At 38.3% G+C, this 13040-nt stretch overlaps 1 protein-coding gene across 2 annotated transcripts in view; it reads left to right on the top strand.

Moving 5' to 3' along the window:
* The window catches only part of LOC127424484 (membrane-associated guanylate kinase, WW and PDZ domain-containing protein 1-like), a 75561-nt gene that overhangs the window by 56129 nt on the left and 6392 nt on the right, over positions 1-13040 (top strand). Inside the window, exons 13-17 of one of the 2 annotated variants that reach the window (XM_051669752.1) lie at positions 4523-4723; positions 5018-5091; positions 5216-5359; positions 8663-8801; positions 12629-12716. In XM_051669752.1, the coding sequence (XP_051525712.1) occupies positions 4523-4723; positions 5018-5091; positions 5216-5359; positions 8663-8801; positions 12629-12716 (646 nt within the window). The remainder of the gene's footprint in view (positions 1-4522; positions 4724-5017; positions 5092-5215; positions 5360-8662; positions 8802-12628; positions 12717-13040) is intronic. The other variant, XM_051669751.1, reaches the window with a different exon arrangement.

The following is a 13040-nucleotide window of genomic DNA, read 5'->3' on the forward strand; positions in this document are numbered from 1 at the left end:
ACTGAATCATTTACTCACTGGTCACTCAAGGGAATATTGCATTGAGTATACAAATGTGTGAGAAAAAATAATTTTGGTCCTTAGTTGTGTATACAAAGGTTCCAGGTTCACTTCCAGGTATAGATAACCGAGAGATTTTGGGCACCTTTTTCAGAAAAAGAATCATTAAATGACTGATTCCTCTTGGGAGATGTCCTTGAGTTGTCAGTTGTGATGCAGAATGGTTAAGAAAAGGGGTTTGAACACCAAAATTGTCCCTAAATGTGGGTTAAATCTGACAAAGTAGTCCTTCTTGGACATTCAGGGATGTTTTCAGATGTTTCAAATATGACTTTTAAGGTTAAATTATGGGTTATGGTTCTAATAATATTATAATTAGCTATAAATACAATACAAGTTTACTGTAAGTTCCCAAAAGGTTAGCTTCTCTGCATGTGTTCTGCTGTTCTCTACATAAGGGGTTTTATTAGAACCGTGGTGGTCCTCTGCTCTTGACCCCAGTGTGAACCCAGCTACCATAACACGCAAAACCTCTGTTCTTCCTCAGGAGTGTACAGCTTGGCTCTCATATGGCTCATTGGCCTGCTGTTCAGAGGAAATCTACCCAGACGTGAAACTAACACAGAATCATAATTAAAAGTGGAGATGAACAGAGATTATGAGTTGTGTAAAAGCTCTGAAGCTTGACCCAGTTCTACTGCACTTTTGAAAGAGGAGTTAAAGTTTGACTTGTGCTTTTGTTTCACTGTTTGTGCTTACTTGTGTGTGTCAGTATTGGATTTTTAACATTAGGCAACATTTGGTGTGTTTACCATCCATAGACATGCAGTTTTTTTAATGAAGGTATTTTTTTAATTGTATTTTTTTTTTTTTTTTTTTTTTTATTTACATTATATCAGATCTTTTAAAAAGTAGCCCCACAATACCTAGATTCTTACTTTTTCTAAGAAATCTGAGTGGTGCATGCCCATGGAAAACTTGCTGCATGGTGCTAGAATGTTGTGGGTGGTTGCCAGGGAGTTGTTATGTGGTTGCTAAGGTATCCTGAATGGGTTAGCACATGGGGTTTCAAACTTTTTGATGCCAAGGACCCCCAATTATGATGATCCCCTTGCAAGGGACCCCCTGTGTGAAAAAAAAAATTGTAAACATGATATAATAAAGACATGTTTGCAAAATTAAAATAACTGGCTTTTATAGTGCCTTTTTGCTAAAGCAAAATTATTCACATTTTATGTGGAAAATAAATTATATTTATACCATGGTCAATGGAAACATGTGAAATGCTTCACGCTGCAACCCCCGAAAACCCCTGGGTTAGCACATTATACGGCTGCTAGGGCATTGCAAGGTGGTAGCTAGGGTGATCTGTGTAGCTGCTACAGCAAGTGGAGTCAGTTAGTTGATCGTTTTATCATCCAGCAGGTGAAAATCATTATTCTGTGTGCTTTGAAAAGTAAAAACAACCATGTGAGATGAGTTACACATTAAATTTTAATATTTAGGGTCAGGATTTTTTTTTAATCCCTCAAAATTACAATAAAACAGCAAATTTGACTGAATTAGAGCATGTATGCATGAATGTATGTATTTTCCTGATATACATTTTTAGTATGTAAATTGCCCCTTTCAGTATTTTGCTGTTTCAATGTTATACCATATTAGCCTTAAAAAGCATGTGTGCGTGTCTGTTTTTTTATTTATTGATTTTCATTCACAATATTGTGGGTTTATAGGATTATAGGAAGTGTTTGATAGCGGTTATGTAACAGACACCACACCTTTTATCAAGTGAAAATACTCACTCAGTCATTACAAATCCCAAAGTGGGTTAGGCACAGCTGTGCCCTTCTATCCATCACTGTTATTTCTCTCTTTATCTCGGTGTTTTCACGAGGGAGACATTTATGGCATTACAGAAACCCCCTTGTGCTGTGTTTATTAAATGCATCCTCCCTATAAGCATAATAAGCAGTTTAATCTTTTTGCTCTATACGCCCACCTCTATATATAACCCAGAGAACAATGTTTTCATTAACAAAGATGTTTTACACACTATGAATAATGCATGAATGTGTTATGAATAATAGACAGACTTATGAATAATGTAGATTTGGTAATAATTGGCAGCACTTAACAACATGGTTGGAGATACGTGGGAGATGTGGAAAGCCCAGAGAACGCTCTCTTCCACCTCGACACACTTCACATGGCACTGAACACACACTCACCTGTGCTCTACTGATTCTCTCTGACCATGGACACACACACACACGCACACACGCACACACACACACACATTTTGGATTATCTCATTAACCACAGAAGTTCCCAATTTATTTGGGACACAAAAACTCTCCTTTTCCACTCTGTGGATCTGATACGGTGATCCTTTCTGTGATCTTGTCATGTCATGTTATATACAGTGTACAAATATATAATATTAATATTAAATGTATAATAATGTATAATAGTATAAAAAATATATACATATTTTAAAAATAAAAGCAAGTGCCATTTATTTTAATGAAAGTTTGTTTATTCTAAAACGATACAAGAATAGATATGCTGTTCCAAATGAAGACAAACGTGGGCTGTTTGGACACTTTCTGGTTGTCAGACATTAGGGAAACATGGTCATAGTTGTAGTTACTCTACTAGGACACTCTGTGAACTTGAGGGGAATTGATTTTATACATCCTCTAAAAATCACCTTGACACCAGTTGCATAAAATTCAAAAATGGCGAAGAATATTTGGGTCAGTTCTGAGAAAAGTTCAAGCATCATTTGTTGCAGAGATTTCATTTGCTTTGATGTTTTATTATCTAATGCAATGACATTGGCTTACATGTCCAAATACTTTTTGGGGACTCTATATTTGAAAAGATTTCTATGTTGCTTACTTTCCATATGATTTGGTCTCTGGAGAATTTGTACATATCAGACACTCTCCTTTTTTTTTAAAAAAAGTGTTAGTTAAACTAAAGTGTAAGTTTTCTGATCCTACCGGTTCTATCAAAGAGCTCTGGAACATGTAAGCACTCTTAGATTCAGAGGTAAGGAAGCTTCACATGATTCTTTGTAGTTTGTTGAGAAATCAGAATCGTCTGTACAGATCCAAAAGGAACTTTCATGTTGTGAGGGTAAGAGTGTTTCTCGGCTCGTGTTCAGACACAGAAGCGTGTAAATTAGGGGAACATTTCTAACATATGTTTGTTCTTTTATGATGTGTTCATATGTTTATTCAGGTATGCTGATATAAGATCTGCTGTTAGTGCAGTTCTGTTTCCTGCTGTTTTTCGCTCATTTTCTATGAATATTTTTTCTTACAACAGTCACAAACTCTGCATCTTCCATTGCTAAGGGGTTGTGGGCAGAATTTAGTCCCCAAAAAAGCATGCATGATGCATGCACACTTTGAAAATCTGCTAGAAAAAGTAAAACATCCTGGCACATTTGGCTTAGATTTTGTCATTCTTATCTCACATACTATTTAAACTGGATACTATATGCATATTTGGTAAGAGAGAGTTAAAGTTTCTTTCTTTTAGTTTAGCAGGTGGCTAATTTTCATAGGTGTCCTGTTGCTACAGTGTGGGAACATCTTTGTCTATTTAGAGCAGATTAGCCATTTTTTTTCCCTTGCTTATATAGTCAGCTGTGAGTGCTGTGTGGCCCTACCAGATCTGCGACCAGTCATTTTAACTAGATATAAAGAAAGAGACTTGGATCAGAACACTGCCAAATACAGTATGTTTCACGTCACAGAAAATGGTGCTCCATGTCTAGGATTTTACTTTTGATGTAGATTGTGTATGTGAGACTTTAAAGTAACAGGACAAACAGAAACTGTTCTGTTTGGCCTGTTGTCTTTTTTTGCATGCTCTGTGCTGCAGGCTGTTTGCCCACGCATGAGCACCATAAAAGTGATCCCTACAATTTATATGCTACAATCCAAGTCTTCTGAAGACACACAATAGATTGGTGTGAGGAACAGACAGAAATTCAAGTCATAATTTCATATTTGAGTTGAGTTGTTCTGTGGTCCACTACTGAGGAAAATTTGCTTTAGGCTACTTCTCTTCTTTTACGTTCTCTATTAAATAATGAAATTAATCTCCAAGTTTCTATCTAGAGGAAGTATTTTTGACTTCTGTGGTCTAGAATGTTCTGTGATTCTGTAAACATGAGGAAAAATGTGCAGGAGATAAATAGTGAGGAATTTCTTCACAATTAAGTGTTCATGCTCAATCAACTGTGTAATCTTCTATTGATCCAGTGGTTCATAAATGTCATTCAGAAATCTACCTCTCCTTCTACTGTTACATGAAATGTTAAATATCTTAAAGACTTAGACTGAAAAAAAAATGCTTGTTTTAAATTAAGGTGAATTGCTACTGTATGTTGTTACTTCGGATAAAAGTGTCTGCTAAATGAATAAATGTAACTGTAAATTTACAAACTAAGTAGAGAGATTTTCATGGAGGAGAAGGTAAATTCTATCGCTTTGTTTCTCTGTAGCTTCATCTCTAGTGTCTCACCGGTTTGTGACTGTTCGTCGGGGGAGTCCAGCAGCACGCAGTGGTCAGATCCAGCCGGGGGACCAGTTGGAGGCGGTGGAGGGCAGATCGGTGGTCTCTCTGCCACACAGAGACCTTGCACAGATACTGCGCAGAGCCGGCAACACACTCAGACTCACCATTATACCACGCTCCAACACTAGTGCGCACACTCAAACACATAAACACAATTATAATAACACTTCAAGAATTACAACAGATATGTAAATATATTTTATTTATGTATTATTATTGTATGTATTATGTATTTATTATTATGTGTAATTTATTATGTTATAAAGAAAAATCGTTCTGAAATAAGGGTTTTTATGATGGCGTTATACATTAGAATTGAGGTGTGTTTTCCAGTCACCACAAGAGGGTACTGGTGCATATTAAATCAACGATGTTGTACTGAAGAGTGCTTGGCTGATGGGAGTCTTTATGTTTCTGTCAGACAACAATCTTCCTGAGTGCACTGACTTTGATGCTGAGAGCCGGCCAAGAAAAGGGCATAGGTCCAAGCAAAAGGTTAGTCTTCTTACAGTACATACATACGCACACATACCATATGTATCCTCACATTTTATACTTATAAATTTGCTTATGAAAACACTTTCTTTCTCCGTCTATCTCTCTGGTAATCTGTTCAAAGGACTCTCAGTATTATAGTGTTGATTTAGAGAGAGGCCCAACAGGTTTTGGCTTTAGTTTGAGAGGTGGAAGTGAGTATAACATGGGTCTCTATGTGCTTGGCCTGATGGAGGGTGGACCAGCCTCACGCAGTCAGAAAATACAGGTCAGTACACACACATATACAGACACCAAATACTTTTAAATACAGGGTTTCCATGGTCATGGAAAACCCGGAAATATCAGAGAATTCCAAAACTGAGATTTCAAGGCCTGGAAATCTCTTGGAAAGTAATTCAATCTTTAAAAAGTCATGGAAAAATGTTATAATGTAATACACAGTTGAAGTCAGAAGTTTACATACACTTAAGCCAAATACATTTAAACTCAGTTTTTCACAATTCCTGACATTTAATCGTAGAAAACATTCCTTGTCTTAGGTCAGTTAGGATCACTACTTTATTTTAAGAATGTGAAATGTCAGAATAATAGTAGAGAAAATGATTTATTTCAGCTTTTATTAGGGATGTGCTGAACGACTAATTTCACTGACGTTTAAATGGAAATTTTGAAGTCAAATAGTCGTCTAGTCTAAAAAGAAACCAACCTTCAGAAAACAGTCAAAAAATGTGTTTGGGCAACCCATTTAAAATACTTCATATATTCCAAATCCGATGCTAAATTCCGCTGAAAAGGGACATTTATTTGCAACGTGCTCGCCTTGCATTATGATCATTGTACATTAAATATAGGCCTAGTACATGACACGCATTCACTGAATCAACGTTAGCGAATATTTAACAGGCATATTTATTGAAAACAATTGAATGAATAGTGCAGGACCAATAGAGCAACCCAGCCTGTTCTAAACAGAATTCACCACGTAAAAATTACTTAACATATTAAAACAGTCATGACATTGTTGAAAATAATTAACAGGTAGACTAAGCCAAATCTACGAGAGAAAACAAAATGCGCTGAAAAGTTGCGTGTATTTTACGATGTGCAGTAGTGCATTAGCCATTGATCTAATATGACAGCTGATCGGTAAAGAACGCTAACCAGTAGCCTAACAGTTACAATGTAAAAAATAATAATAATAATTGCCAAAGGATAGAAAAAATAGGCCTGTGATGTTGCGTACAATAACCTAATGCATTCTAAATATGACGTGCACACAGCATAAAAGATAGTTTAACCCATTAAGCAGTCAGCACCTCATTGAAAATGTCATTTTCTAGGCTACTTACTCAAAAGTATAAATTTTTTGATGAGCAAAATTAACACGTTGACATGGTCCGTGAAAGACGGGACTTGACTCACCTGAGGCTGCTATCCTGCGCTTGAAAAAGCCTGCACAACATAAAAATAACATACAAGCATGGACAGATGTAAAGAAGACTCAAATGTGAAAACATCCATAGGGACTTTCAAAAGTTTGGAAATCCGATTCCCGCACCACCACCTAAATGATTTCATAACTACTTTGCTGAGTTTGATTGTCTAGCGAGAGGACATTTTCCTGCGCTCACCATGAGTGAGAGAGGGAAGAAGCACGTGCAGCCTGAGGTGAAATGAAACACTGTATCTGCTCTAGATATCCTCTTTTTAAAATAATATTTGTATTATAAATTTTATTTATACTGTAACATTAATATGATAATAATTTAAGCACAGCCTCCGTAAAAATATGAAGCCAAACCTAAATGTGTAAACATAATGATCAGTTTAATGGGGAGGAAATATTAGTCGACTGGTAATTCCATTGTCGACTAGCAGCGTCAGAACTATTTTGTTGACTAGTCTCGCACATCCATAGCTTTTATTTCTTTCATCACATACCCAGTGGGTCAGAAGTTTACACACACTTTGTTAGTATTTAGTAGCATTGCTTTTAAATTGTTTAACATTGGGTCAAATGACTCATTGGGTAGCCTTCCACAAGCTTCTCACAATAAGTTGCTGGAATTTTGGTCCATTCCTCCAGACAGAACTGGTGTAACTGAGTCAGGTTTGTAGGCCTCCTTGCTCGCACACGCTTTTTCAATTTTCTATCGGACTGAGGACAGGGCTTTGTGATGGTCACAACAATACCTTGACTTTGTTGTCCTTAAGCCATTTTGCCACAACTTTGGAGGTATGCTTGGGGTCATTGTCCATTTGGAAGACCCATTTGCGACCAAGCTTTAACTTCCTGTCTGATGTCTTGAGATGTTGCTTCAGTATATCCACATAATTTTCCTTCCTAATGATGCCATTTATTTTGTGAAGTGCCCCAGTCCCTCCTGCAGCAAAGCACCCCCACAACATGATGCTGCCACCCCCATGCTTCACGGTTGGGATGGTGTTCTTCGGCTTGCAAGCCTCACCCTTTTTCCTCCAAACATAACGATGGTCAATATGGCCAAACAGTTAAATTTTTGTTTCACTAGTCCAGAGGACATTTCTCCAAAAAGTAAGATTCTCCAAAAAGTAAGATCTTTGTCCCCATGTGCACTTGCAAACTGTAGTCTGGCTTTTTTATGGCGGTTTTGGAGCAGTGCCTTCTTCCTTGCTGAGCGGCCTTTCAGGTTATATCGATATATGACTTGTTTTACTGTGATACTATAGATACTTGTCTACCTGTTTCGTCCAGCATCTTCACAAGGTCCTTTGCTGTTGTTCTGGGATTTGCACTTTTTGCACCAAAATACGTTCATCTCTAGGAGACAGAATGCGTCTCCTTCCTGAGCGGTATGATGGCTGCGTGGTCCCATGGTGTTTATCCTTGCGTACTATTGTTTGTACAGATGAACATGGTACCTTCAGGGGTTTGGAAATTGCTCCCAAGGATGAACCAGACTTTTTTTATTTTCTCATGATGTCAAGCAAAGAGGCATTGAGTTTGAAGGGAGGCCTTAAAATACATCCACAAGTACACCTCCAAATCAGTACACCTCCTGTCAAAAGCTAATTGGCTAAAGGCTTGACATCATTTTCTGGAATTTTCCAAGCTGCTTAGAGGCACAGCTAACTTAGTGTATGTAAACTTCTGACCCACTGGAAAGTGAAACAATCTGTCTAATATTAAATCTCTGGAGTGGTTAAAAAATGCGTTTTAATGACTAAGTGTCTGTAAACTTCTGACTTCAACTGTATATATTTTTTCCATTTATGCTTGGCTCTAAAAATTGCTCTTTGTGAGTACAATCTCAATAAAGTGATTATCATTATTATTATTTTTAAATCCTTATCCACTAATCACAAACAACAAAATCACATAAATTCGATGGTCAAAAGGCGGGAACCCTATGAATAAAACAATTCAATTGATCTTGTTTAAAAGTGTGATTCAGCAAGCAGTAGAAGTAATACTGAGTCATGCTGACAGTTGCTTCTGTTTTGGGGATTATTCTGAGGTATGCTGAGATTAGGTGCTGTTGTTGACATTTTGCTGACTCATAAAGGTTCTTGCTGACTCATGTTGCAGGTTAGTGATCAGCTTGTTGAGATAAATGGAGACAGCACAGCCGGGATTACACACAGTCAGGCCGTGGAGCAGATCCGCAAGGGAGGAAACAGGATACATCTTGTGCTGAAGAAAGGCGATGGATATGTACCGGATTATGGTGAGGGGACACAGAGGGTTTGATAACACTGTGTAACAATTATTATTTATTTTCTTTTGGTTCCTGGGTAGTAAGTGTTATTTCTTAATTGCTTATGCCTCAGACTTATAGAAAATGGCTATTATTCCCCACAAAATTAGCTTTTGTGACCAGGACAGTGATATTTTGAAATGTACCTATTTCCAATGAGAAAACGGGCGAATTTGTGTCTTCGTTCACATAAAGTCAGACATATATGTGAATATATTTACATTTATGCATTTGGCAGATGCTTTTATCCAAAGCGACTTACAGTGCACTTATTACAGGGACAATCCCCCTGGAACAACCTGGAGTTAAGTGCCTTGCTCAAGGACGCAATGGTAATGGCGGTGGGGATTGAACCAGCAACCTTCTGATTACCAGTTATGTGCTTTAGCCCACTACGCCACCACCACTCTATTTATACTAAAGTAATACAAAAATGACCACAAAAGATTTAGAAGTGAGTAGTTTTTCGAGATTTATGATTATATAGTAAATCACTTTCACGAATCAGACCCCAAATGTAGTCTCCCATCATGTTCTCGTCATACTGTCCTTGGTAGCGGCGTTCAAAGTCCAGTATATCCTGATGGAAGCAGTCGCCTTGCTCCTCCAAGTACGCTCCCATGTTCTCCTTGAATTTATCAAGATGAGCATCAAGGATATGGACTTTGAGGGATTTCAGAGGTGGAGCTGAGGAGAGAAACCCATACAACCCCAACCAAAAGACCTCAACGACTTGATTAGTGATCTCGGTCTCACCAAGTCCAGTGCCGAGCTTTTGACGTCTAGGCTCAAGCAATGGAACTTGTTGGATGAAAGTGTGCAAGTCGCAGATCAGAGGAAGCGTCACCAAACTTTTTCCAGCTTCTTCACCTGTCAAGATTGGCTCTGCTTCTGCCACAATGTGACCAGTCTGTTCGAGGCAATCGGAATCACCTGTAATCAGAATGAGTGGCGCCTCTTCATTGACAGCTCATCCAGGAGCCTCAAAGCCGTGCTGCTCCATAATGGTAACAAGTACCTGTCTCTTCCCTGGCTCACTTGGTGCACCTCAAAGAGGATTACAACAGCATCAAGACCTTGCTGGACACCTTGAAGTATGTTGAGTACAGCTGGGAGGTCATAGGAGACTTCAAAATGGTGGCATTCCTGATGGGTCTCCAAGGCGGTTTTACCAAGTTTCCCTGCTATCTTTGCCTTTGGGACAGCAGGGACACCAAGGTGCACTACCACAGGCGGGACTGGCCACAGCGGACCGAGTTCTCTGTGGGGAGGAACAACGCCAAGTGGAAGCTACTGGTGGACCCCTGGAAGGTGCTGATGCCACCACTGCACATCAAATTGGGCCTTATGAAACAATTTGTCAGAGCTCTAGGTAAGGAGTCGGCAGCCTTCAAGTACCTTCAAGACTTCTTCCCTAAGCTGTCTGAGGCAAAGGTCAAAGCCAGTGTCTTTGTTGGACCACAGATAAAGAAGATCCTGGAGTGCAATGAATTCCCCAAGAAGCTCACTAGTAAGGAGAAAGCGGCTTGCTGGGCAATCACAAGACCAAAAACTATGTGGAGCTGGTTGAGACTCTGAAGAACTATAGCACAATGGGCTGTAGGATGTCCCTCAAAGTCCATATCCTTGATGCTCATCTTGATAAATTCAAGGAGAACATGGGAGCGTACTCGAAGGAGCAAGGCGAGCGCTTCCATCAGGATATACTGGACTTTGAACGCCGCTACCAAGGACAGTATAATGAGAACATGATGGGAGACTACATTTGGGGTCTGATTTGTGAAAGTGATTTACAGTATAATCGTAAATCTCGAAAAACTACTCACTTCTAAATCTTTTGTGGTCATTTTTGTATTACTTTAGTATAAATACATGTTCATTTGGATTCATATGTTCTTTTTTTCTGACTTTATATGAACGAAAAGACACAAATTTGCCCGTTTTCTCATTGAAAATAGGTAAATGTCTAAATATCACTGTCCTGGTCACAAAAGCAAAGTTTGTGGGGAATAACAGCCATTTTCTATACTTTTGAGGCACAGGCAATTAGGAAATAACACTTACTAACCAGAAACAAAAATTATGTTACATAGTGTAATGGCTGATAATGAGGAGATTCAACTAGTTTTATGAATATTCAGTTTCCTTATGATAGTTAATTGGTTCAGATCAGTGGTTCTCAACTGGTTTTACTTCAGGACCCAGATTACATTGGACATCAAGTAACAATCCAGCAAAGCACCAAATTCTTTATCGTACAAAATTAAACAAAAATGTAATTTAAGTCAAACATCAGTTTTACTATGAACAGCATAGGCCAACAATATGCAAAATTATTACAATACATATGTAGGTTGAATGGGAAATTAACAAATTTGCAGAAATGTGATTTACTAGCCAATTAATTTTCATCAACTTTTGGCCATGACACATAGAAGTGCATTTTTAACAAGGTAAGCCTTAACCAAATCTGACATTGGCACACATAGCTATCTTAGGTCATTAGTTTAAAGGGATAGTTCACCCAAAAATGAAAATGCTCTTATCATTTACTCACCCTTATGCCATATCAGATCTGGAAGACTTTCCCTCTTCATCAGAACACAAACAAAGATTTTTAGAAAAATATCTCAGCTCTGTAGGTCCATACAATGCAAATGAATGGTGATCAGACCTTTGTAGCTCCAAAAATCACATAATGGATGCATAAAAGTAATCCATATGACTCCAGTGTTGTGATCTTCAGATGTAAAAGTGAAAGTGGGACATTTAGAGTAAAAATATAAGGACTTACATTTTTATCTGTTTCTCACTCACACCTATTATATCACTTCTGAAGATATGGATTTAACCACCGGAGTTTTATGGATAATTTTGTTTCGTTTATGTGATTTTTGGAGTTGATCACCATTCACTTGCATTGTATGGACCTACAGAGCGGAGATATTCTTAAAACAAAATCTTTGTTTGTGTTCTGCTGAAGAAAGAAAGTCACACACATCTGGGATGTCAAGAGGGTGAGTAAATGATGAGAGAATTTTCATTTTTGGGTGAACTATCCCTTTAAATAAATTCACACATAGCTAGGCCAAGTCACTAATTAACAGGGCTTTCCTGGTCCAAATACACATTATGAGTCAGGTCACTAGTTGTTTAAGCCATTTGACCAAGCTGGCCCAGAGATGCACTTTGCCAGTACAAACTCAGTGCACATGGCTCTTCAGAGCAGCAGTAGTACACAAGTATACAAGTTTTGGCAGTAGATCTGTATTGTTGGGGGGATTTGTGAGTTTGGGGTGATTGTATGTCTAATTGTGCAGCAGCATGTCCTACATGCTCAATGCAGCATGTCTTGTGTTTGTCTAATTGTGTAGCAGCAGCATGCCCACATGCTAACTCATTATGTCTGTGCATGTTCTAGCAGTAGCAAATCTTCGTACTTGCTCTGCAGCAGCAGAAGCGTAGCAGATCTAGTCTGCCAAGACTAAATCCTATCAATGTGTAATACCCACATTAACATGCTGAATAAATTCAAGAGTTGTCATTACTGAAAAACGGTTAGTTGCATTTTATTATTTGCATTAAGTGCTGTTTTCTTCCTGCTGTCCACGACATAACAAACCTGCAACCTTTTTTTTTTTTTTTTATTGCGGCCCACCAGTTGAGAACCACTGGTTTATATCAGATATTTGGCACTTTTTTCTAACTCTGCTTTGGCTTTCTGTTCTTACTGCTCTTTCTCCTTCTTTTCACAATCCTTCATATTTTTGCTTTCTCTCTCTTAAACCCTCCTCCAGTGGAGCTTTCCAGCTTATCTCTTTGTATGACTAACTCCAAGCAGGGCGAGCCTTGCTTCTATGTCATCGGCCGGACAGAAAACATGCGGTTGGTAACCGTTCCTTTTGGTTTTAATTTTTTCGCCTTCCTTGCTCACTTGTCACCCTTCTCATGTTCCTCTTCCTATTCTTGCATTTTGCTTTTGCATTTTGCCATCTCCCCCATAACTGCTGTCCATCTTTTCTGTGGTCATATTCAATTAAATGGTCCTTTATAGCTTTAAGTAAAGGAGCATCAGTGCAGCCATTTACTTTACAAATTCATTCATATATTGGTTTGGAAGAACATTTAGGATCAGAATAGCCATAAAGAACGAGTACTGGTTGATTTGTGCCAATAATGTGGTTCACTCAATCACTCAGAAATGCAGCA

Source organism: Myxocyprinus asiaticus, chromosome 33, assembly GCF_019703515.2.
Source record: "Myxocyprinus asiaticus isolate MX2 ecotype Aquarium Trade chromosome 33, UBuf_Myxa_2, whole genome shotgun sequence".
In the NCBI taxonomy this organism is placed as follows: Eukaryota; Metazoa; Chordata; class Actinopteri; order Cypriniformes; family Catostomidae; genus Myxocyprinus; species Myxocyprinus asiaticus.